A 19,556-nucleotide genomic window follows, 5' to 3' on the forward strand; every position below is an offset into this window, starting at 1 on the left:
CCCTTGATTGTCATTGGATAGTTTAAAGAAATCCTGGGTGTGGCTAGCAGAGGCTTGGGCTTCCGGGAAGAAGCCTTGCTGAGCACATGGCTGCCCAAAAATGGAGGACCCAGGGTAAGATGGAGGGCGTAGTCCTCACCCTTTCAAGAACAATTTATTCAGGAAGGTCATAAGTAAATTGTTCTGGCAGATATATATATTTTTTAATTCACCAATTCTATTTCAGAGCAATCCCATTATCCCTTTACTATCAAAATAAAAGTTTTACATTTGGTGTTTCTACTTCCTTCATGTTGACTCTTCACCCCACTATAATCTGGTTGATGCATCTCCTACTCTAATGAAATGTAGCTTTCAAGTTCTCCAGTAATCTCTTAATTACCTCTCGCTTTCTACCTTCCAGCATCTCCTGTAGCTTTTCAGCTTGGCCAGTGGCCTAGAAGTAATTCCTCCCTGCAGGAGTTAAAACTAAGATGGAGGGGCCTCTCTGTACATCTTTTTAAGGCCCTTCTCAGTTCTCTAAAGGAGCCAAAACTTTCCTCTGTGACCCTTAAAAAGACCCCACACTTTATCTCCTCAGGATTGCCACTGTAACTTCTGAGCATCCAAAGAGCCCGTTTGGAAGGGAAAGCGGGCCAAATGTCACTGAGCAGAAAAGTACTGCGAGGAGACGAAGGGTCTTGCTGTTTTAACAATTGTTTTTGGTAGAAACTGTCTTACACACACACACACACACACGGTTTAGCAGGAATTGGTGGAAAACAACTGGGAGGAAGTACAGCTGTTCCCTCTGAGGAGCTCGCCGGGGGAAGGCAGGCCTGGGAAGAGGGGGTGTTCCCCGGGTGGTGACATACAGCATTCCTTTCACTTGAGGCAGCTGAGCCGAGGAGCTGCAGTCTCCCCTTGGGAATATGACTTAGCCGGGAAGGGCCTCACACACACAGACCTGTGTCCCCATGTCCTTCTCCAAGAGAAACCCCTTCCCGTCCTGTGTGCTCGAACTCCCGCACCAGCAGAGGCTCTGATACCGCCCCATCTCTGGCCCGACAAACAGCCCAAAGTCAGCGATCTCGTAGGATGTGTTTATATTTACACGGTACATTTTAAAGCAATGGCTACATTGGTCATACATATTAGAAACCATAAAAAAAAGTTAAGAACTTAAAATGTACATCATACACTTGTATATATATTTTTTACACAGAGGTAAAAAGGGTTATTATAAAAAAAATCAATACAACAGGGTTTTTAGTATACAGGTAAAGAATGAATGATGCTTCAGGCACTTTAATTTGTTAATGTGAGCAAATAGCTTGGGGGCGGGGGGGAGGGCGCGGGTGTTGGGAGAAGCTTCCAAACAGATAATCTTTTGGTTAATGTTTTTGTTACCACAGATACAAAAATAAAATCTGAATAATTTCTTTCAAATGATTGACGTCTGTATGGCAAAGCTGACTGGGAAAATACTACACACTGTTCAGCTGCAGTGTGGCGATGAGAGAGAGACGTATTTACATAAATGTCCCCATGGCTGTCCTTGTGCCCTTCACCGCTACCTTCACAAACCAAAAAAGCATAGGCGGAGTTAAGATTCACTGGCATAACTCTTCAAAGGGGTGGACCAGGACAGGGGGTGAAGGGAGAGAGAGAGAGAGAGAGACAACAAAATAGAGCCACAAACAAGCGGGGATATGTGTATTCTTACTGAAATAAATAGGGGCACTGGAACTGAGGTCTAACAAAACATACATTAGTGTTGTGCTTTGTAGAGAGGAGACCTTGAGAAAGGCCTTGAGGAAAACCCTCAGGGCGTGGGGGTGGTCTCTCAACAACGTTGGGAGGCTGGCTGCGGGTCCGCTAGATGTTCCCCAGGCAGGGAAGCAATGCTCTTTTCTCCGATCACCAGACTGACAACTCTCTGGTCCCTTTCCAGACCCAAAAGCCCAAACCAGTCACTCCAACCAATGAAAACGTCTACCGACTAACTCAGAAGCACAGAGGGCGTTTGCACCGATGATCTGATTAAAGAAGTGCGACGGGCTCTCAGGAGAGCTGAAAACATTCCACGAAGGTAAGCATGGCTAGCACTTTCCCGTACGATGGGAAGATTGGAAAAAAGTCCCTTTCCTTGAGGACTGGTGTCCTGTGTGCCATAGAGAAGGGAGGGGGGGAAAGCGAGGGAGGAGGGAGCAGGCCATGCCCTCAGCGGGCAGTTACCACGGGAAGATCATGGCGGGAAGAACAGTGTTTGACAAACCTGCCCCTGTGTTCTCCACGCCGTTCTGATTGTACGATGCTGGGCACAGGGAAACCACTCTTTACTTTTCTTCTTTCTGCCCTAAGATTTGGCTATTCCTTGCAATAGATTAGAAAAATACTCTTTTCCAGCTAATTCGAAGCCTCCTACGTGGCAAGGCGACAGGGAGCCCTAGCCTGCTGACTCAACCATCTGTGCACACCAAGTGGCAAGTCTGGGTGTGGAGTTGCAGGAGAAAGACACTTAGGCATCGGAGGGGTTTTTACATATGGCCTTGTTTTTTCCTAAGTATAAATGAAGAATTTGGTGACGTGAAATTGAGTCCAAAAGAAAAACACAAACCCACGTGCGAGATGCAGCCCACCACTCCTCAAATTTACAGCATTTAGAACTTCCCCCGTTAACAGAAAACCCCCATTGGGGAGAGGGGAGCTCCTTTAGTTTTATTTACCGGAACCTTAGTGTTTCCCAACACTGGTTTGTGTTTGAAGAGAGTATTTGGTTTCCAAAACAGCAAGCAAATTTCTTACTTTATTAGCATTTTCTTCCAATATTGCTAAATTTTTGGAAGTGGTGGCGACACAATTTTTAAAAAGTCCTACCTTAGGGGTACCTGGGGAGACTCAGGGACATCCGGAAATCTCCTTTCTAGCCCTGGCTAGAGAGGATGTGATGCAGTTTAAGGAATTTTCCTGATTCTCCCAAGTTAATCTGAAGTTAAGGCTCGATTCTTAGTCATTTTACGGGTGAATGTTTGCATCCTGAAGAACTGGCAGATTCGGGGGCGGGGCGGGGGCAGAAAATGATGATGGGCTCAAGATAGAAACTGCGGCTTACACGGGAAATTTGGCTTTAGAAAAGTTAGAGCGATCTTGTTTCTCAGCTAGCTCACCTCCTAGACAGAGCAACTACCGCGGGGTTAAAATCCTTCTGGTTGGGTTTCATCGTTCTGACATCACACTTCCAGGAACCCGGTGATGCTTGTTGGCAACAGGCAAGCTGAGCCAAGAGAAAGATAGTCTTCGATGCTCTTGGAAAAACCAACTACAAGACCCATCAAAAAAAAAACCAAAAAAACAGTTCCGACTGCAGGTGCCTTTGAACTGGAAGAGGTGGGCAGGAAATCAACACAGGTATAAGACAGTTAGCTTGATTACAGATTATTAATACACGAGTCTATGTGGGGGAGGAGGGGTCCTTTCTTTAGAACACTGTGCGCAGGGATGGATGAATGGCTGGGAGGTGCAGAGTCCACTGGAGGGTTCCCCAGGCTGGAATGGCGCCCCAGGGAGCAGGGGGGAGGATGAGAGTGTGTGGGAGACAAGTTCCCTGGTGGCCGTGGACGGAGGGGAGGGCGGGGCACAGAGTCACACGGCGGCTTTGTGCCTGCCCCCGCAGCACCTGCACATCACTCCGCAGTGGTAGCAGGCCCGAAGGGGCAGGTAACAGCACATACAGGGGGCCAAGAAAGACAAGGCAATAAGAGCCATCCACCGGAGGCAAAACTTCTCGTCGCTAGTGTCGCACGAGCAGGGGTCTGTATAGTCGCCCTCGGGGTCCGACATACAGTGATAGAGCAGGCTGTCCGCACACCACATACAGCTCACCCGGCGGATGCAAGTTCTCACGGAGTCGGGCGCGTCCTGGCAGTGGCCCCTCCGGTTCTCCTCGTGGTTGAACATGTCCCTGCAGTACTCGCACCGGGAGCGCTCGCCGTCCTCCTTCCGCCGCCGGGATTTGCCCCGCGAGGGCTGGGTCTTGATCACGCCGCCCCCCGCGCCCTTTGGGGTCCTCACCGAGGCCGAAGTCCGAGGAGTCCACGTAGGGGTAGTTATAGTCGTGCTTGGGGACCTCGCCCTTGGCGAAGCGCACGTAGGAGTCCGCGTCCTCGGCGGGGTCCAGGGCCTTGCGCACGGGCGCGTGCCGGTAGTCCTCGTAGCCCGTCACCCAGATCTTCTCCCGGGGGTTGATGCGCACGATCTCCTCGTCGTCGTCCGGGAAGCTCACCTGGCCGTAGGGCCGGGGCATCGGCTGCCCCAGGAGAAAAGAGACAGTATTTTACAGCAGTGGCATAAAAAGAGAAAAGACTCCAACATGTACCTTTCGCCTTGACAGAGGCATTTCTGGAAGAAACTGACCCGTCCTGTAATGACTGAACATCTTATGGGTCAAAGATGGATTTCAAACTCTGAGTCTCAATCCATTCCTTGGTCGGGAATCAATTGAATGGGCAGAGACCAGCTTTTATTCTCTCCCCTGTTTTGATTACCATCTAGGTGGGAAAGTGTGCCCACTGTAAGAATAGTTGAATTTTCAGAAGCTGGACACACCCAGGTCAAGAAGCAGAAGGTGAGGCTGCCTGCTAGCCTGATTTCTGCCTGGTTTTGGACAGTATGTTCTCTGTTGTAGGGTCAGCTTTTTTCCTTCTTCTTCTTCAGTGAAATAGACGAATACTGGAGTACACTGCATGTTAGAAGGGTAAGTACTTTTCATAATCTATGTATATACAATACGTGAGCCGTGGGTCACCATATAAAATGCATTTCTCACTGTGGATCGTGTTCAAAAAAAGCAAAAGGGGGCTACCAGGAACTATAAGAACCGTGTAATCCGGTTGGGAAGAGAAGATGCCCAGATAACAGAAGGTTAAGAGCGCAGGCTCCGGAGGCCGGCTGCCTGGGTTCGAATCCTGCCAGGATCGCACAGATAGTGAGTGACAGAGCTGGAACCTGGGCCTAGGCAGCTGCGACCCAGAGCCACACCCTCCAGCCCCCACACCCCAACTGCATTCTCCCTTAGGGCCAAGAGTCCTCTCAGCAGTAGTTGGTTTTCCAACTTACAAGTCCTTTGGGCGTGAAGGCTTTTTAAGGGGGAAAGAGCATGGTTCTGAGCAAACCCACTGGAGTCAAATTCGGGCTGTGCTATTTCCCGGCAAGTGGCTATGCCTCAACCTCAGTTTCCCTGATTGTCAGACTGCATAGGGCTGTTGTGAATGGAGAGGAGGAATCTATGCAGTGTTCGCACTGAGCCCGTCACACAGGATGTGCTCGATACCGGCTGCGATTGTCGTCCTTGTAAGAGTTACAGCATTTTACATGGCAGCTGGGTTTCCCCATCGCTTCCCACCAGACTGGGAGCAGGGCCACCTCTCACACCCTTTGCTCTAATTCCCCTGAGAGTCTTGACATGAGAGCTTCCTGGGCTTCAGAAAAATCACAATCCTGTAGGATTTCAAAACGGATCTTGGGAGCTGTCACAGGCTTTGCTAATTTTCTATTTTGCAATGTAAGGAGAACCAAGAAGCCAATTCTTATAGATTGGTACCATAATTTGATTTAAAAAAATTCTGTTAATGCCAAACTATTGGGAAGCATACAACAAAAAGATTTTTAAAAAGAGTCATATAAACCTAGCTTTATGTTAACTGTGCTCCTTTTTTCTCTTTTCAAAGCAGACCGGTGGCCACATCACCCTACACGGGCAGCAGTCCCAGCCCCACAGGTTGGGAACCTACTCTGCAAAACAGCCACTCGGTAAATATTTGTTGAATTATTGAATTCCAGACTCCATCTCCCTGAGCAGGCCTGGGCCTGCAGCCCGAGCCGCCAGGGCGTGAGCCAGGTGTGCAGCGTTCTTCAGGCCTGATCGGGGCTTTGTGCTTTCACACCGGGTCGGGAGGCCCTCTGCAGGGGGCAGCACAGCGCATGGGTGAGCACAGACTGGCATTTGAATCTGTTCCACCAGGGACTCGATCTCTCTAAGCCTTAGCTTCCTCATCTACAAAGTGGAGAGGCGAGGACCTGCCCTGTGGGGCAGTTTGTGAGGATCAAACGAGATACAGTACAAGGATTCTGGCCCACAGAAACCTCTAAGCGAGGGTGACCTGCCACCACCGCCAGCGATGTGGGGTGGGGTGGCACAAAGTAGCACGGAAGGGCCTAGGCTCGGGGAGAGGAAGGAGGCCTCCAGCATTGGGAGCCACCCACCCCGATGACCCCCGAGGACGGAGACTACCGCTCACCTGCTCGAGGTGATAGTGGTCCGTGGGGTATGGGTCGTGGAGGTGGCCCAGGGTGTAAATCCTCCGGTGCTCACAGGATGTGGGGGAGGAGATTGTCCGGGTCGGTTGTTCCCTCTTCTGAGAGGAATTAGAAGAACTGTCTGTAGCTGTCTGTTTAGAGGGAGGTAACCAAGAGTTAATTTGAAACAACCAAACCCACACACCAAACCCTCGCATGCCGTCTGCCCGCCTTGTGGCATCTTGCTGGGCTTCCCGAAATCTGGAGTTTATCCTGGCTACCCGAGGCGGGAGGACCCCGAAGGGCGAGATTGTCTAAACATGATGTGGCCGCCAGACCCTGGAAAGTTGGGTTTGTTTTCTCGAATGTGGGAGCAGCGACCAGGCTTTGGGGCCGGGCTTATGACAGCAGGCCTCCCGCGGGTGCAGCCCAGTTGGTCAAGGATGGTTGTCCCATTTGTAGCCCTAGTTCCAAGGCACTCTGGCGAGCAGGGGAGGTGCAAACACGAAAAAAAAATCAAACCCAAATGTTGACATGTGTGGCTAGTCCCAGCCTGAGAAAGAGAGAAGGATGCCGTGGGGTATCATGGGTACTGGCTTTCCAGAAATTTTATAGGACATCTTTGGGGTCCACTTTAAACTGGCAGCAAGATGGACGGCTGCAGAGGGTTAAGGCTTCCAGAGCTGTCTCCCCAGCAGCGGTATCCAGTTCAGCCCGGAGCCTACCTGATGGTGTCTTGGGAAGGTGAGTGGATGTTGGGATGGACTGTGGCCAGAGCGCAGGGGGGGCCCACCGCCTCCCAATGTATCTACCACCTGGGTGCTTCATGCTCCCGCCTAAGACTCAATGAAGGGGGCCAGGTGATGGTCACCCTCCACCCCCACTCCCACCCCCCACACGCTCGTAAAAGACTTAAGTCTTTACAACCAGGGCACCCCACCTTTCACCTCCAAGGAGTCGAGGACCCTTCACCACCTCCAAACAAATGAAAAGGTTTTTCTTGTATCTAGAAACTTCTTCCTCTCCTTGGCTGGCTGTTGCTCTCATAGTCCCCTTATCTTTTTATTCTACATGTCTTTTGTTCGTGTCATAAATCCTTTTAGGGGCAAGGCAGGGTTTAAACAAATAGAGTGATAGTTATTTTTACCCCTCTGCCCATTTATAAAGAAGTAAATGCTCAGAAAAATGGGACTACAGGTATTTAGGAAAAAGAAGACTCATTTCCATTATGCAATAAACTGCTGTTAATTTTTAAAACTTGGCGGACATGTGCAGCTTCCCTATAGGACCCAATCTGCCTGGATTTTTCCTATTGGTTTGGTCCAAATGATGCGGGGCTGATGCCTGTGTCCAGTCCCTCCACCCACAGTGGCTAATCCAGATGTGGACACATGGTCCTCTCAGGCAATACAGAAATATTTTTGACGGAGAGTTCAGAAAAGATGCTGACTTTTTACCTCAAGTTAAGACCTAAGGGTCCCGTAAGCCTGGAATGGTGGTGAGGGCACTGGGGAAGCACCTTCTGGATGAGGTGAAGCAAAACCTGGAGAAGGCCATCCCCATGGACACCATCTGAGCTTTGGGGTCCAGTCAAGCCTGAATCCTGACCCACTGTTTGGTAACTGAAGCCAGATGTGCTGGGCTCACCACGTGGGCGCACTTCTCCTCCCTCCCGATCCCAGCTCTGAGGCAGCAGCTCCACCTGCGTCACTCCCCTGGCCTCTCTGTGACCCTGACTCCTCTCCACAACGGGTGGGGTGGCCTGGGTGTGCAGCCATTCTGGGGACTGTGGGGCCCACCGTGGGGAGGCTGCAGACCCAGCACCCCTGTGCCTGGCGGGGCGGGTCCTGAGACACCCGCTTCCTGCAGATGTCAGCCAGGACCATAAAGGGTCCCCCCAACTGGTTCAGAACTCAGATAGGAAAGAATTACTATTAAATATCAGTAACTGCAAGAGACCAAGCTGACACACAAGAATTTTTTCCTTTCTTCCACGCTCTGCTTGTTGTCCAGCTCTCACCGACAACAAAGCCCAGGACTCCCCCATTAGGGGAGTGGGTACCATGTGCCAGGGGCTGGGTACACGTGAACAATCGCAGGTAAAATATCGTCTCCACATCACACAGAGGCAGGACCTGCTGACCGGCAGTGGCTAACCCAGATGTGGACACCCTGACCATCAAGCCCCCTGGAGTTCAGTACCCCACACCCTGCTTCTCACACTCAGGTGAGCCCATTCCAACGCCGCCTCTGAGAGGAATTGTGTTCACCTCAACGAAAGTACAACTTCACGTCAGAAGGTGCACCCTGCGTGACAGAACCCAGGAGATAAGGGATGGCGTCACACGGTACAAAGGTTTCCAAAGGTCTCAGTAAGTACTTCCTGAATAAGCAGATAAGGGCCCTCAGTATGACTCAGATCTCAGGGGTTAAATTCTTATCCAACACACAGGACGGTCATCTCTGAGGTTAGAAGCTGCCCGAGTGCTGAACACGGTAACATGCACTCAGCACCGAGGTCTCGGAAACCAGTTAACATATCGCGGTCACCTCTGTGTTAGTCAGCTGGTACCCTCATCCACCCCAGGGCCAGGTTCACAATGTGTAGGAAGTCATTCTGAGAAATGGGGCACACCCAGTTTTCCCGGTATTCGTGAGCCAATCAGAGATGCCCCCGTCTGACCTCCCAGGGCCCAAACAGCCCTTCCCCCCTGCAAGGTCAAGTGCAAAGCTTCCCAAACGTGAGGCTGAGGAAGGCCTTTCAAGGTCTCCTAGTGACGGGTTTGAACAAAGGAGCAGGAAAGCCAGCAAACTTTGAGGTATGCCCACAGCTCACCGCTTCCCGAGGGCCCTGCTGAGGGTACGGCCTGGCCCAGCCCACAGCCTCCCCTGCCAAACTGCTCGGTGTGGGTCTGGACTCTGGAGAGGAGAGCCTGCCAGAGAGGCTCCACGGGAAGCCAAGGTTGTGTCAAACTTATACTATCAGACAGATCTTGCAAGCGGTGTGACCTGCCGACAAGAGGAATGTCCTATCAGGGCATCTCCAAGAACAGCGAGGGGGAAATACCTCCTACCCACATGCACCGCTGACCTAACTGCTCGTGGTTTCCACTCACAGCCGGAGGACAGCAGCCACCGAAGCTGTGCGCACGCACACACATCCACAAGCAAGATTCTCGAGTGTCACTGTTACTTGTGTGCACAAGCTCATGACACCTACCCATCTGACAGCTTCTTCGACTCGGAAAGACTGCGGCTGCGTTTTAAACTCGCCCTGCTCTCTGGAGGGTGTCTCTCAACTGCTGCAGGTTTGAACTCGGGAAGAACAAAAGCAGAGGCCCTCAGCCCCCCTAAGAGGGACAGCTTCAGCGCCAGGCTTCCCCGAGCCACACTGTAAGCTTCCAATGTCTGAACTCTGCAGACATAAGTTGTACTTACTTTGAGAATTCAGATAATTCTCCAGAATTTAATTTAACAAATAAGAGGAAAACCGTGGAGCTTCAAAAGTTGATAGACCTTTTTTCTGAAGAACTGACTTGAATGTTATGCTGTCTTGCCAGTAAGCCAAAATCTGAAGTACAAACGACACTGTTCCCCAAGGTCAGTGCTACCTGTGTGGGCAGGAATTGGTCTGAATGGAGAAAGGGGAGAAGATCAATGCCTAAAGTTAAAGCTGTGGCTGGCTCCCTCCTATGTTATGGGCATATTTTGTACAATAGGATTTCTTACTCATGGAAAGTTGGCTATTCTTCCCTGACCTATAGAGGGCCCTTGCGTTGACCGGGAGGTTCTTGAAGAAGCACGTGCATTTGTTCGCGTGCCCTGGGTCCGGGAACGAGCCTCCTTCGTTTGGAAGGTGAACCTCTTTGACCAGGGGAAGCTCAAAGAGGGAGGGAAAAAAACCAAGAGGCTAAGCCAGGTAAGAAGGCAATTTGCTTAAATTAAGTTACCCATCTGGGATAGGATCCTAGCTGCAGACCAGGGCTTTCTGGGGCATTCTGGGTGGGTCAGACTATACATTTCAAAGTAAAAGAAGTGTTTTCAGGACTATGTGCATCCCCTTTAACTCCCCTGGGTTTTCCTGCTAAATCCTTGATTTTCCAAAAGGGGTTTGGGGGGTACAGAACAAAGGCAGCAACAGCTGGCAGACAGTGCCTAGGGGAGAGAAAGGTGTGTCCAGGGCTGATTTTTCAAGGACACTTGGAACTATTAAGGGGCTCCTGGTTTATAGCTTTCCCGAGTAGGACACTCCCACTGAGTGTATCGGTGAGACTACGAGAAGGCTGGTGTTCGTCAATTTTCTCCTCCCTTCTGGGAGAGAGGCAAGCAAGCAAGTACAGCCACTTTATCATCCCCGTGTCTCTAGAACATGAGCCGACGGAAGAAAGTGCACAGTGCATGGAGCCAAGCCCACCCGGCGGCCACTTCCAGAGGCCAGTGGACCTGGGTGTTTTCAACAGGCATAGGAAAGACAGGTAAGAAACTGCTCGAGGAGCCCGACCACAGCATCTGGGGATCACACAGCAATGCTAGGCAAACATAGCTCAATGCAGAGAGGAGTGGACAATCCTGATGCCAGGCCAGGCCATTCGTCTTAGACAAGTTGTTGAACTTCTTTGGGCCTCAGTTTCCTCATGTGTAAGATCAGGGGCGCTACTGGGTGATCTCCAAGGTCTCTCTGGGCTCTAACAATTTCATGTGTAATCCTCCTCCCTCTGCCTAAGAATATGACAGGTCAGAAGGGTTTGTCTAACACTGTTGCTTAGCTGATTGAAGAGCCACAGGATATATGTCAACTATACCTCAATAAACACAAATAATAAATAAAAGTCATCACCATGCCCCCCACCCCCAAACTGCCAGAGGATTCACTCAGATGATTAAGTAGAATTTCTGCCATCTATAGATGCTGCTATTTTGAATTTTTAAAGATGGATTACTGGGAGTTATGACCACAATTCGTATTATTTTTACTGCAATCCACCACCAAAATAGATCTCGACATCTGATGCATTCTTCCTATAGCAAGGGCTGCTCGTTTTCTTTTAAAAAGTATGCACACACACAGAGTACATATAAATACAAATGTATGCCATTCCTCTCCACCTCGGGCTGGGAGACTAGACTGATCTCATAAAACTCTGGGCTGCTTCTGCCTATCAGGAGACAGTGACCTGGATGGCCGAGGGCCCAAAGGCTCCTGGCTCAGGGGGTGTGGATGAACTGTTATTTCTAACTCTTCAGCAAAGCATACCTTCTGCTCCATATCGACCAGACTGACAAGCCTGTGGCCAATCCCTTTTCCTCTGCTAAACAGGAAGTTACCACCAGGTCTTTGGGAACAGGTAGCACTGGCTCATCTGTCCTGAGGGCCTACATGGGTTCCAGGTGTCCTGTTTCAAAGAGGCAAGCAGAGCAGAAAATCGGCCAGGAACATGCTCTTCTATGGTCCCAGCTAGCAGGCAGTTTGGGCCTAGGAGGCAGCTGCTTGGGGAAAAGAGAGAACTCAGTCCTAGGGCATTAATTACCCTCTCTGGGACCCAGGGAATAAAGTGGGTGTTCTTTCATTGGGAAAAAATCCTATGTAATAAAAGGATAATATGCAAATTGACCCTAATGGTGGAACGACCAGAATGACAGTTCAACCAGTCACTACGAGGCGCACTGACCACCTCTCTGGCCTTTTCCCCAGCCAGCAGGCTCCAATTGCCTGATGGCAAGCGGGGAACTGGAGGTGGATGGTGGGGGATGCGGGTGGTGCCAGCCAAGGCCCCTAACCCGCTGGTTGCCCCCCACACAGAGGGCAACCCACGACGGGGGTGGGGCCGGCAAGCGGACGGGAATGGCCAATCTCTTGGTTCCTCCCCCTGGATGGCAGGCTCCAATCACTCGATCACTTGATGGCGAATGGGGAACCGGGGGTGGGTGGCGGCAGGGGGCGGGGCTGGCTGCAGGCAGCCAGGGAAGATGGCCCTGATTGTAGGCCAGGCCTAGGGACTGTACCTGTGCATAAATTTCGTGCACGGGGACTCTAATAATAATAAAAAGGAAATTTCCACATGTTTAACAAAATTTTATGTGTCTAGATTTTGAAGTCAGGTGAAAGCAAGTTTGATATGAAAGGAAAGGACTGATAAGCCACAGCTTCGCTTCACTGGAAGGGCTGAGGAATGGGAGCAGGAAGGCTCTGTATGAATTAGTAAAATGGAAATAATAGTGGCTACTATCCACAGCTTAAAAAGATGAGATGACATACGTGTAAATGAGAAGAAAGACACGCATGGAAGAGTTAGAGAAATACCGTTGGCCTTCCTGAAATGGAGAGTGTTGCAAAGCTTTTGTTGGACATTGATTGCTTTAGTTTAGCCACTGTAAGGTATTACTTTTGAATAAAAAGATCCTCCTCTTACTATGTAATGTGAGCTTGCTAACTGTCGGGTGGAAGATAAAGCAGCTCCCACCCATGTGGGCCTCCGCCTGCAGCAGTTATGGGGCACAGGGCTGCCCCTCCCAAACATTTTTGCCTTTCTTAACAAAGCACTGTAGACCAACTTCACTACATTTTATAGGATTTACATTTCCAACCTATTTTCTCTCCACGTCCCCTGCCCCCCCCACCCGCTTCTGTCCCCATCACTTCTTTCCTTAGGGAGAGACAACAGAAATGTTTCTGATCAGCTGATCTTCTAAAAGGAGGCTGGGGCTTCGAGGAGGAATTGGGGACCGTCTGCCTACACAGAGGTCTTAAGCTAGTGCCTTAGTTGAAATATCCATCATTTAGGTGGTTCTTTTGCAACGAAGGGGGACTCTGGTACGCTTGACAGGTAATATTTACTAAAACGTATTGAATAAGTATTGCCTTTTCTTACAGTCCTGGCTGAGCAGAGTGTGGAACTGAGCCTCGCTGAGCCTGGGTGATTCATCTGCAGACATGAAGTGCCAGGAGGTTACCTCCCAGGTGGCTGGAGGACAGATGCAGTGATGTATGTGCCAGTATGGGCGTAGCGCCAGGGCAGCTCCACACCCCAGTTCCTCTCCCTCCCCTCCCCTGGACCAGCAGACAGAGACTCAGAAGAAATGTGTCCACCCTGAGGTTTTGTGTTCAAAGGATCAAGGGTCACAGCTAACTCACGGCAGCACCAAGTTCAGAACCCAGGCCGGCCTCTCCCTCACCTCCAAACGCCGCACTCTCAGGGGTCACACACCACTTCAGCTTTTAAAAACACTCTTAGAAAATCAGTAGGTGAACCCCATTTCATTACAAAATTGGTCGATATGCCTTCAGTTTTAATGTTTGTTAGGGCTGAATTAGGTGGAAAAATTTTGTGGTATTCTGCACTCTTCTGCTTCTATAAGTGAAACCTAGGTAATTACAAAATTCAATGAATGTTTTTTCTATTTAAGAATGAAAATAAGGACAACTTGCAAATACTCAAAAGCTCATCTAGGATAAAACGGAACTGCTTCTCAGTACTTTGGTTTCAACCACTTGCTCTAACCTCGCTTTAGAGAACACCTGGGGTGGAAGGGCAAGGTACCATCGGGGACAACTGCTCTGAACAGCCGGAAGGTAACAATGCAGCTTGTAATAAACAGGATGCCGGGGGGCCAAGCACAGGGCACGGGGCAGGACCAGGTTTTCCAGTTTGGGCAAAACATGGCTAGAAGCTGATGATGTTCTAAAAGACATGACATTTTTCCTATCTAAAGGAGGACTGCCTACCTAAAGGAAGAAATACAGCGAAACGCCAACACCTAATCCAAATACCAGCCTTTTCCAACTGGGTTCTAGGAGAGTTCAGACCCGAACAAAATCACTGAATGACTCTCCTCAATTCTGCAAAGGACATTACACAGTTAGTACCATTCTAGGTGTGCAGGACACGTTAACGCATTATATGAGGATGGATTCCTTAAAGTGCTAGGGCTTAATAGAGAAGAATTGATGGAGAAGGGCTGTCCAAATCCCAAAAAGTACTTAGGTGGAAGTAAACCTAGAGGGTGGGAAAAAACCACCCAAACCTATACATGTAGGGTAGGCCTTGCTATGGTCAAGCTCCGAGTTGCCATCTTGCTCCGCAGACTGTAACACCCACTAGGTAGCTCCCAGTCCACCACATGAATGGGTCACATGGGCATGAGCCACATATTTATTCTCTTGTCTCTCCCTTTTCTAACTTGGGTCCAAGAGAACCCTAAGATAGAACTCTTATATTTGGTGGTGGTTTAAAAAAAAATAGAACAGCTGAAAGACCCTAAATATAATTATTCAACAGCGGCAGCGGGGAACTGGGAAGCTGGGCACGAGTCCCCACTGCCCCTCCACCATGAACTGGATGTGAGATTTTTAAAAAAATATATATTTTATTGATTTTTTATACAGAGAGGAAGGGAGAGACATAGACTTAGAAACATCGATGGGAGAGAAACATCGATCAGCTGCCTCCTGCACACCCCCTACTGGGGATGTGCCCACAACCAAGGTACATGCCCTTGACTGGAATCGAACCTGGGACCCTTGAGTCCACAGGCTGACGCTCTATCCACTGAGCCAAACCGGTTAGGGCAGATTTTAAAAAATATATATATTTTATTGATTTTTTACAGAGAGGAAGGGAGAGGGATAGAGAGTTAGAAACATCGATGAGAGAGAACCATCGATCAGCTGCCTCCTGCACCCTCCCTACTGGGGATGTGTCTGCAACCAAGGTACATGCCCTTGACTGGAATCGAACCTGGGACCCTTGAGTCCGCAGGCTGACGCTCTATCCACTGAGCCAAACCGGTTAGGGCTGGATGTGAGATCTTAGGCAAGTCACGCGTCTGAGTCACCTGGAAGAACTCACAATCCCTTCCCATTCCCAGACCTGCAATTCTAAGGAGCTGGCTTTTTAGAGCTGCCCTCGCCACCCAGCAAGGCAAATAAATGTCCAGTAACGCCTGCAGCTTATCTTATCTCTAACGTGCCATTACTTCCACAGTGGACATGCAGCTGCCTAGCACCAAGCAGGGAGTACAGCAGGAAAAAGAGCACTTAGAGCCACAAAAGTCAACCTCTTTAATCTCTAAACCTCCAGCGGGGGGAACGAGGATGAGTTGCTATAACTAAGGTGTTCATCTCCATTCCTCCTTCTCCCTTGACCTCTCACCCACCTTCTGATAAAACCCCTCTCATTCTTAAGAAAAATAAAAAATCAATACACGTATGTATATCACTTAATATCTCAAGTAGCAGTCTCACCCCTCTCCACCTCAGGTTCTCACTCTCCAGAGAAATTAATACATTTTCTACTCCTGTGGCTCCTCTTGTATTTGTCCCCATTTTTTCCAATCCCATGTGGTTTAAACTATTTTCTGATGTGCAGATTTAGATATTATTTAAGGACTGCTTATTGTGGATGAAGATCGAGCCCTTTTATACACCCTCAAGTATCTTCCTATAAAGCAAATATTTCCCTAATCCCCCAGCTTTAGAGCCAGAATCCAGCCACTCGGCAGTGACAGCTGAAGCACTGACCACACGTGGCCCGAGGTCGGCTGCTCTGGAAGTATGTGTGCCCTGCAGCTGCACTCTCCAACGATCCTATTAAAACGATCCTTGTCTGCTATGAAGATGCTAATCCTACTTAAAAATTACTTTAGAATTCCGCAGCAGTCAGTAAATCACCTGGTTTGAATGGACCAAACCCTACACAACAGGAATTTGGGAAATGGTTCACTAGGTGACCACATAACCCAGAGCCTCTCCAGTGCTAGTTCATTTTCTCTCCTCACTCTGCCCAAGAATCCCTTCCCTGCCGGTTCCAAACCCTCACCTGGAGGGACCTGGGAGGAAGTCAGTTCTAAGTTGGGGAGCAAAGCAGCTCAGCTTATCCACAGAGCTGAACAGCCCAGACCTGAAGTTCACAGGGCCTCCTCCACAGAGACAAAAGCACCACAGAGGGAACAGACTTGAGGGTCTTTCTCTGCCTCTTGTCTCCCCAGCTCGGAAGGGACAGAAGGGAGAAGCTGCCGGTCAGATGCAGCAGTGAGAGCGTGCTCTCAGCAGTGTACAGAATGTGAACCTTCGTTGTTGTTTTATGTTCTTTGCATGACTCATCTTACACATTACCAAGTGGCTCAGGCACTGGAATTCCTGGTACCTCCATGTTTAATGCTGGGCACTCTCTTGCCACCAAGGGTCAACCCTTATAATTGAGGTCTCCCTGGAGTGGAGGGGCTGTGAGAGGGCTGTACCACAAAGGAGAAAGCGGACGAGAGGGTGAGAAGCAGTGCGAGGAGCCAACAGCTTAGAGTCGGTGACAAAGCCAGGGCTCCGCTCCTCGCTGTAGACTGAGCACAAAACAGCTGGAAACATGGCACGCAGTCACCGAGATTCCCTCAAAATCACCACCTTCCAATGGCTCTCCAAGATAACAAAGCAAATGAATAAAGTAGGAAAACCTGTGATTTCACACACTACACAGTCATCCCCACCAAATGCCATCTATAGGGTCTACGACTTAAAGCAAAATGATGTATAACGAAGCCCATTTTACCACAGGCCATACCAACAATGCAAGAGTGAAGTTCTTACACTCTCTCACCGTCGTTATAACAGAGCGACGTTGAATGAAATGCATTACTCTGGGCCTGTTGTATCTGGGGGTCAGATCACCCATTTATTTATTGGGTATTTATAGAGCAAAGCTTTCTAGGGTTTCAGAGACTAAAATAATGAATAACCTGCTTCTAATTGGACGAAGATTCATTCACTCAGCAAATAAAATAGGAAAGCCAAAAAAAAGGGGGGAGGCTTTTAAGTGGTGAGAGAAATAAGAGTGCTATGGGACTTTAAACAAGAGAGAACCATCATATTTGGTCGAGGGAGAAATATGAGGGCACATGAACGGATAAACAGCCCTAACTCAGAAAGTCAGCATGGATGCTAATCAAGAGTCTCTGGTGGCGGTCCTGGCTGGAAAGATGCGGACACACACCAGGCTGGTGGCAGTGATGTGGAAAGGGGAGCCATGGGAAGACCGTGGAGGCCACAGTGTTGGCCACAGGTGCACAGGCAGGGCAGGTGTGCATACGTGTGAACGTGCGTGCACACACTAAGAAGGGCACGAATTTGAGAAACTGCAACATGGTTGTACCATCCTGAGAAGTCAGGCGGAGAAGCTGCTTGGGGGTTAACCATCAGGGCTGGGAAGTGTGAGCAGGGACAGCCCATGGTTGGTGAGCACCCAGGCCAGACAGCTACCCCACAGGGAATTGGGCTGCCCCTTCCTCCACCTCCACTTCATTCCCTGATGCAGAATGTGCATCAATAGACTAACCCCAAGCAATCCCCTGAAACAGGGACCCCCTGGCTCCACCAGCAGAAACAGGATACGCTGGTGGTTCCTCCAGTGACACCTCTATAGGTGTTCCTACACACATGCTGTTCTCGCAGGAAACTCTCCTAATCCCATCGCAGGCGGCAAGTTACACTCTTTCACTGATAAATGAGTTTTGAGTTCTAAACGCCTGTCTTACCAATAAAAGGTGTTCTTTAAAAAGAAGATTTTAAAATTGATTTTGAGAGCGAGCGGACACATGGGAAACCAGGTGCGTAAGCCTCGATGACCCTCCTGTCATTACACAGGATGTGTCTCTAACCGTCAATGACCTAATGACTGGGGCCGTCTTGAGAAGGGAGATACTATTGTTAACAGTCCCTTCTTTGTAAACGAATGGCACGAAGGCCACTGGTCCTATACATCAGGGCTACACGGAATGCGAGTAAGTGGGGCTCCTTCTCCCATGAGTCCGGGAGCAGGGCCTGGGAGCAGCAGGGCTGTTTCTACACTTCCTTCCAGGCACTCGGCGATACCCTCGAGCGGCATGTTGATGTCCCATGGATGAAAGGGCAAAACCAGGAGGACGCTGGCTTCCATCACCCGGCTCCCGCTGCCCTCTCCTGATTCTATAAATCATTCTGGCAGGTAGCTGGGAAGCAGCTGCGGGTGACAGTTCTGCTCTGGAGCACAGGAAGCCACCTTTTAACCCTCCTGCTGTTGTTTGTCTCCCCAAACGTGACAAAGGAACAGATGTAAGCAACATGCCAACTGCTGAGAAGATCTGCTCGGAGCGCTATAGGAAGCCTGCTCCGAGCCACCTCACACCAGCCGCTCCAGGGAAGGACAACTGAGCTCATTTCCTGACACCCCCACGCACGTCAGGCTGGGACCCGCAGGCCGCTCACCATGCACATCCCGGCATCCGCCTTCGCCCCTGCGGTTCCCAGGCTTGAAGCCACTTTCCGAGCCCTGTTCAAATGCCGCCGAGGTCCAGGCGGGCCTCCCTACTAGTGGTCTTCTCTGACCTCCCCTACCGTAGAGTCCCTGATTCAGAGGACTCTACAGTCTGTGCCAGTCTAAGCCTGTCAGAGCCAAGCTCATCTCTGTTCAAACCACCCTGCTCCCTGAACCAGGGCTGTAGCCACGCTTTACATACACACCTCTGGATTCCCCAAGCAGTTTTTCGAAATCACTAGCTGTGAGGAGTCTATTGGGAAGCACGTTTAAAGGGGTGCAACCAATATTTTAAAATATGAAATAAAAAATTGCTTATAAAAGATATTCTTGGGACAACTGGGGAACTATTATCCGACAGGAGATTCCTATGAATTTTCTTAGGTATAGGAATGGTGTTGTGCTTGTGTAGAATACCACCTTATTTTTAGGAGGTGGATGCTGAAGTAATTCCAGGTGACTTATTTTTAACCAATCAGCAAAAATATACATGTGTGTGGGGGGGTGCACATCTCTAAATACAGATACCTGCACAGATACAGCAAATGGGGCAAAATGTCACAACTGCCAAATCTAGGTGTAGAGCATACAGTGCCACTGGATTATTCTGTACATTTTCCTGTGTGCTTGAAAAGTTTCATAATCAAAAGTAGAAGAAAACAAAACAGAAGAGAAAAAAAACAATGCAGAGCATGAAGTACAGTCTGGTTTTAGGTGTCCCTGGATGTGTGTGCCCTGGGTTACAACGTAAATGTATTTCATACTGTAGGTCCAGGCCCAGAGTGTGAAAATGCTGCCCTAGAGCTCTTCACTGCACCAGGCACACAGTAGGTGTGCAATGAACTATCTGTTATTTTCTTTTAGAAGCCCAGGACTTAAATGAAGAAGCTAGCTGAGAAATCATTTTATCTCCAGTTATATCCCATTAACTCAAGCTGTGTCAAAATATCCAAGCCATTTCCTGCCTTCGCACACTTAGTTCCAACCTCAACTCAGCCTTCA

General features: G+C 49.5%; 1 protein-coding gene across 1 annotated transcript in view; it reads right to left on the bottom strand.

Annotated features, from left to right (window-relative positions):
* Positions 1–1,068: 1,068 nt before the first annotated feature.
* The window catches only part of SPRED2 (sprouty related EVH1 domain containing 2), a 114,227-nt gene continuing 95,739 nt past the window's right edge, over positions 1,069–19,556 (bottom strand). The window contains 3 exon segments of the mRNA XM_070429358.1: positions 1,069–4,032; positions 4,034–4,288; positions 6,279–6,428. Of these exon segments, the coding sequence (XP_070285459.1) occupies positions 3,625–4,032; positions 4,034–4,288; positions 6,279–6,428 (813 nt within the window). The 3' untranslated portion in view covers positions 1,069–3,624.

Source organism: Myotis yumanensis, unplaced genomic scaffold (genome assembly GCF_028538775.1).
Source record: "Myotis yumanensis isolate MYYU_CA2020_CCGP unplaced genomic scaffold, mMyoYum1.0.hap1 SCAF_11, whole genome shotgun sequence".
In the NCBI taxonomy this organism is placed as follows: domain Eukaryota; kingdom Metazoa; phylum Chordata; class Mammalia; order Chiroptera; family Vespertilionidae; genus Myotis; species Myotis yumanensis.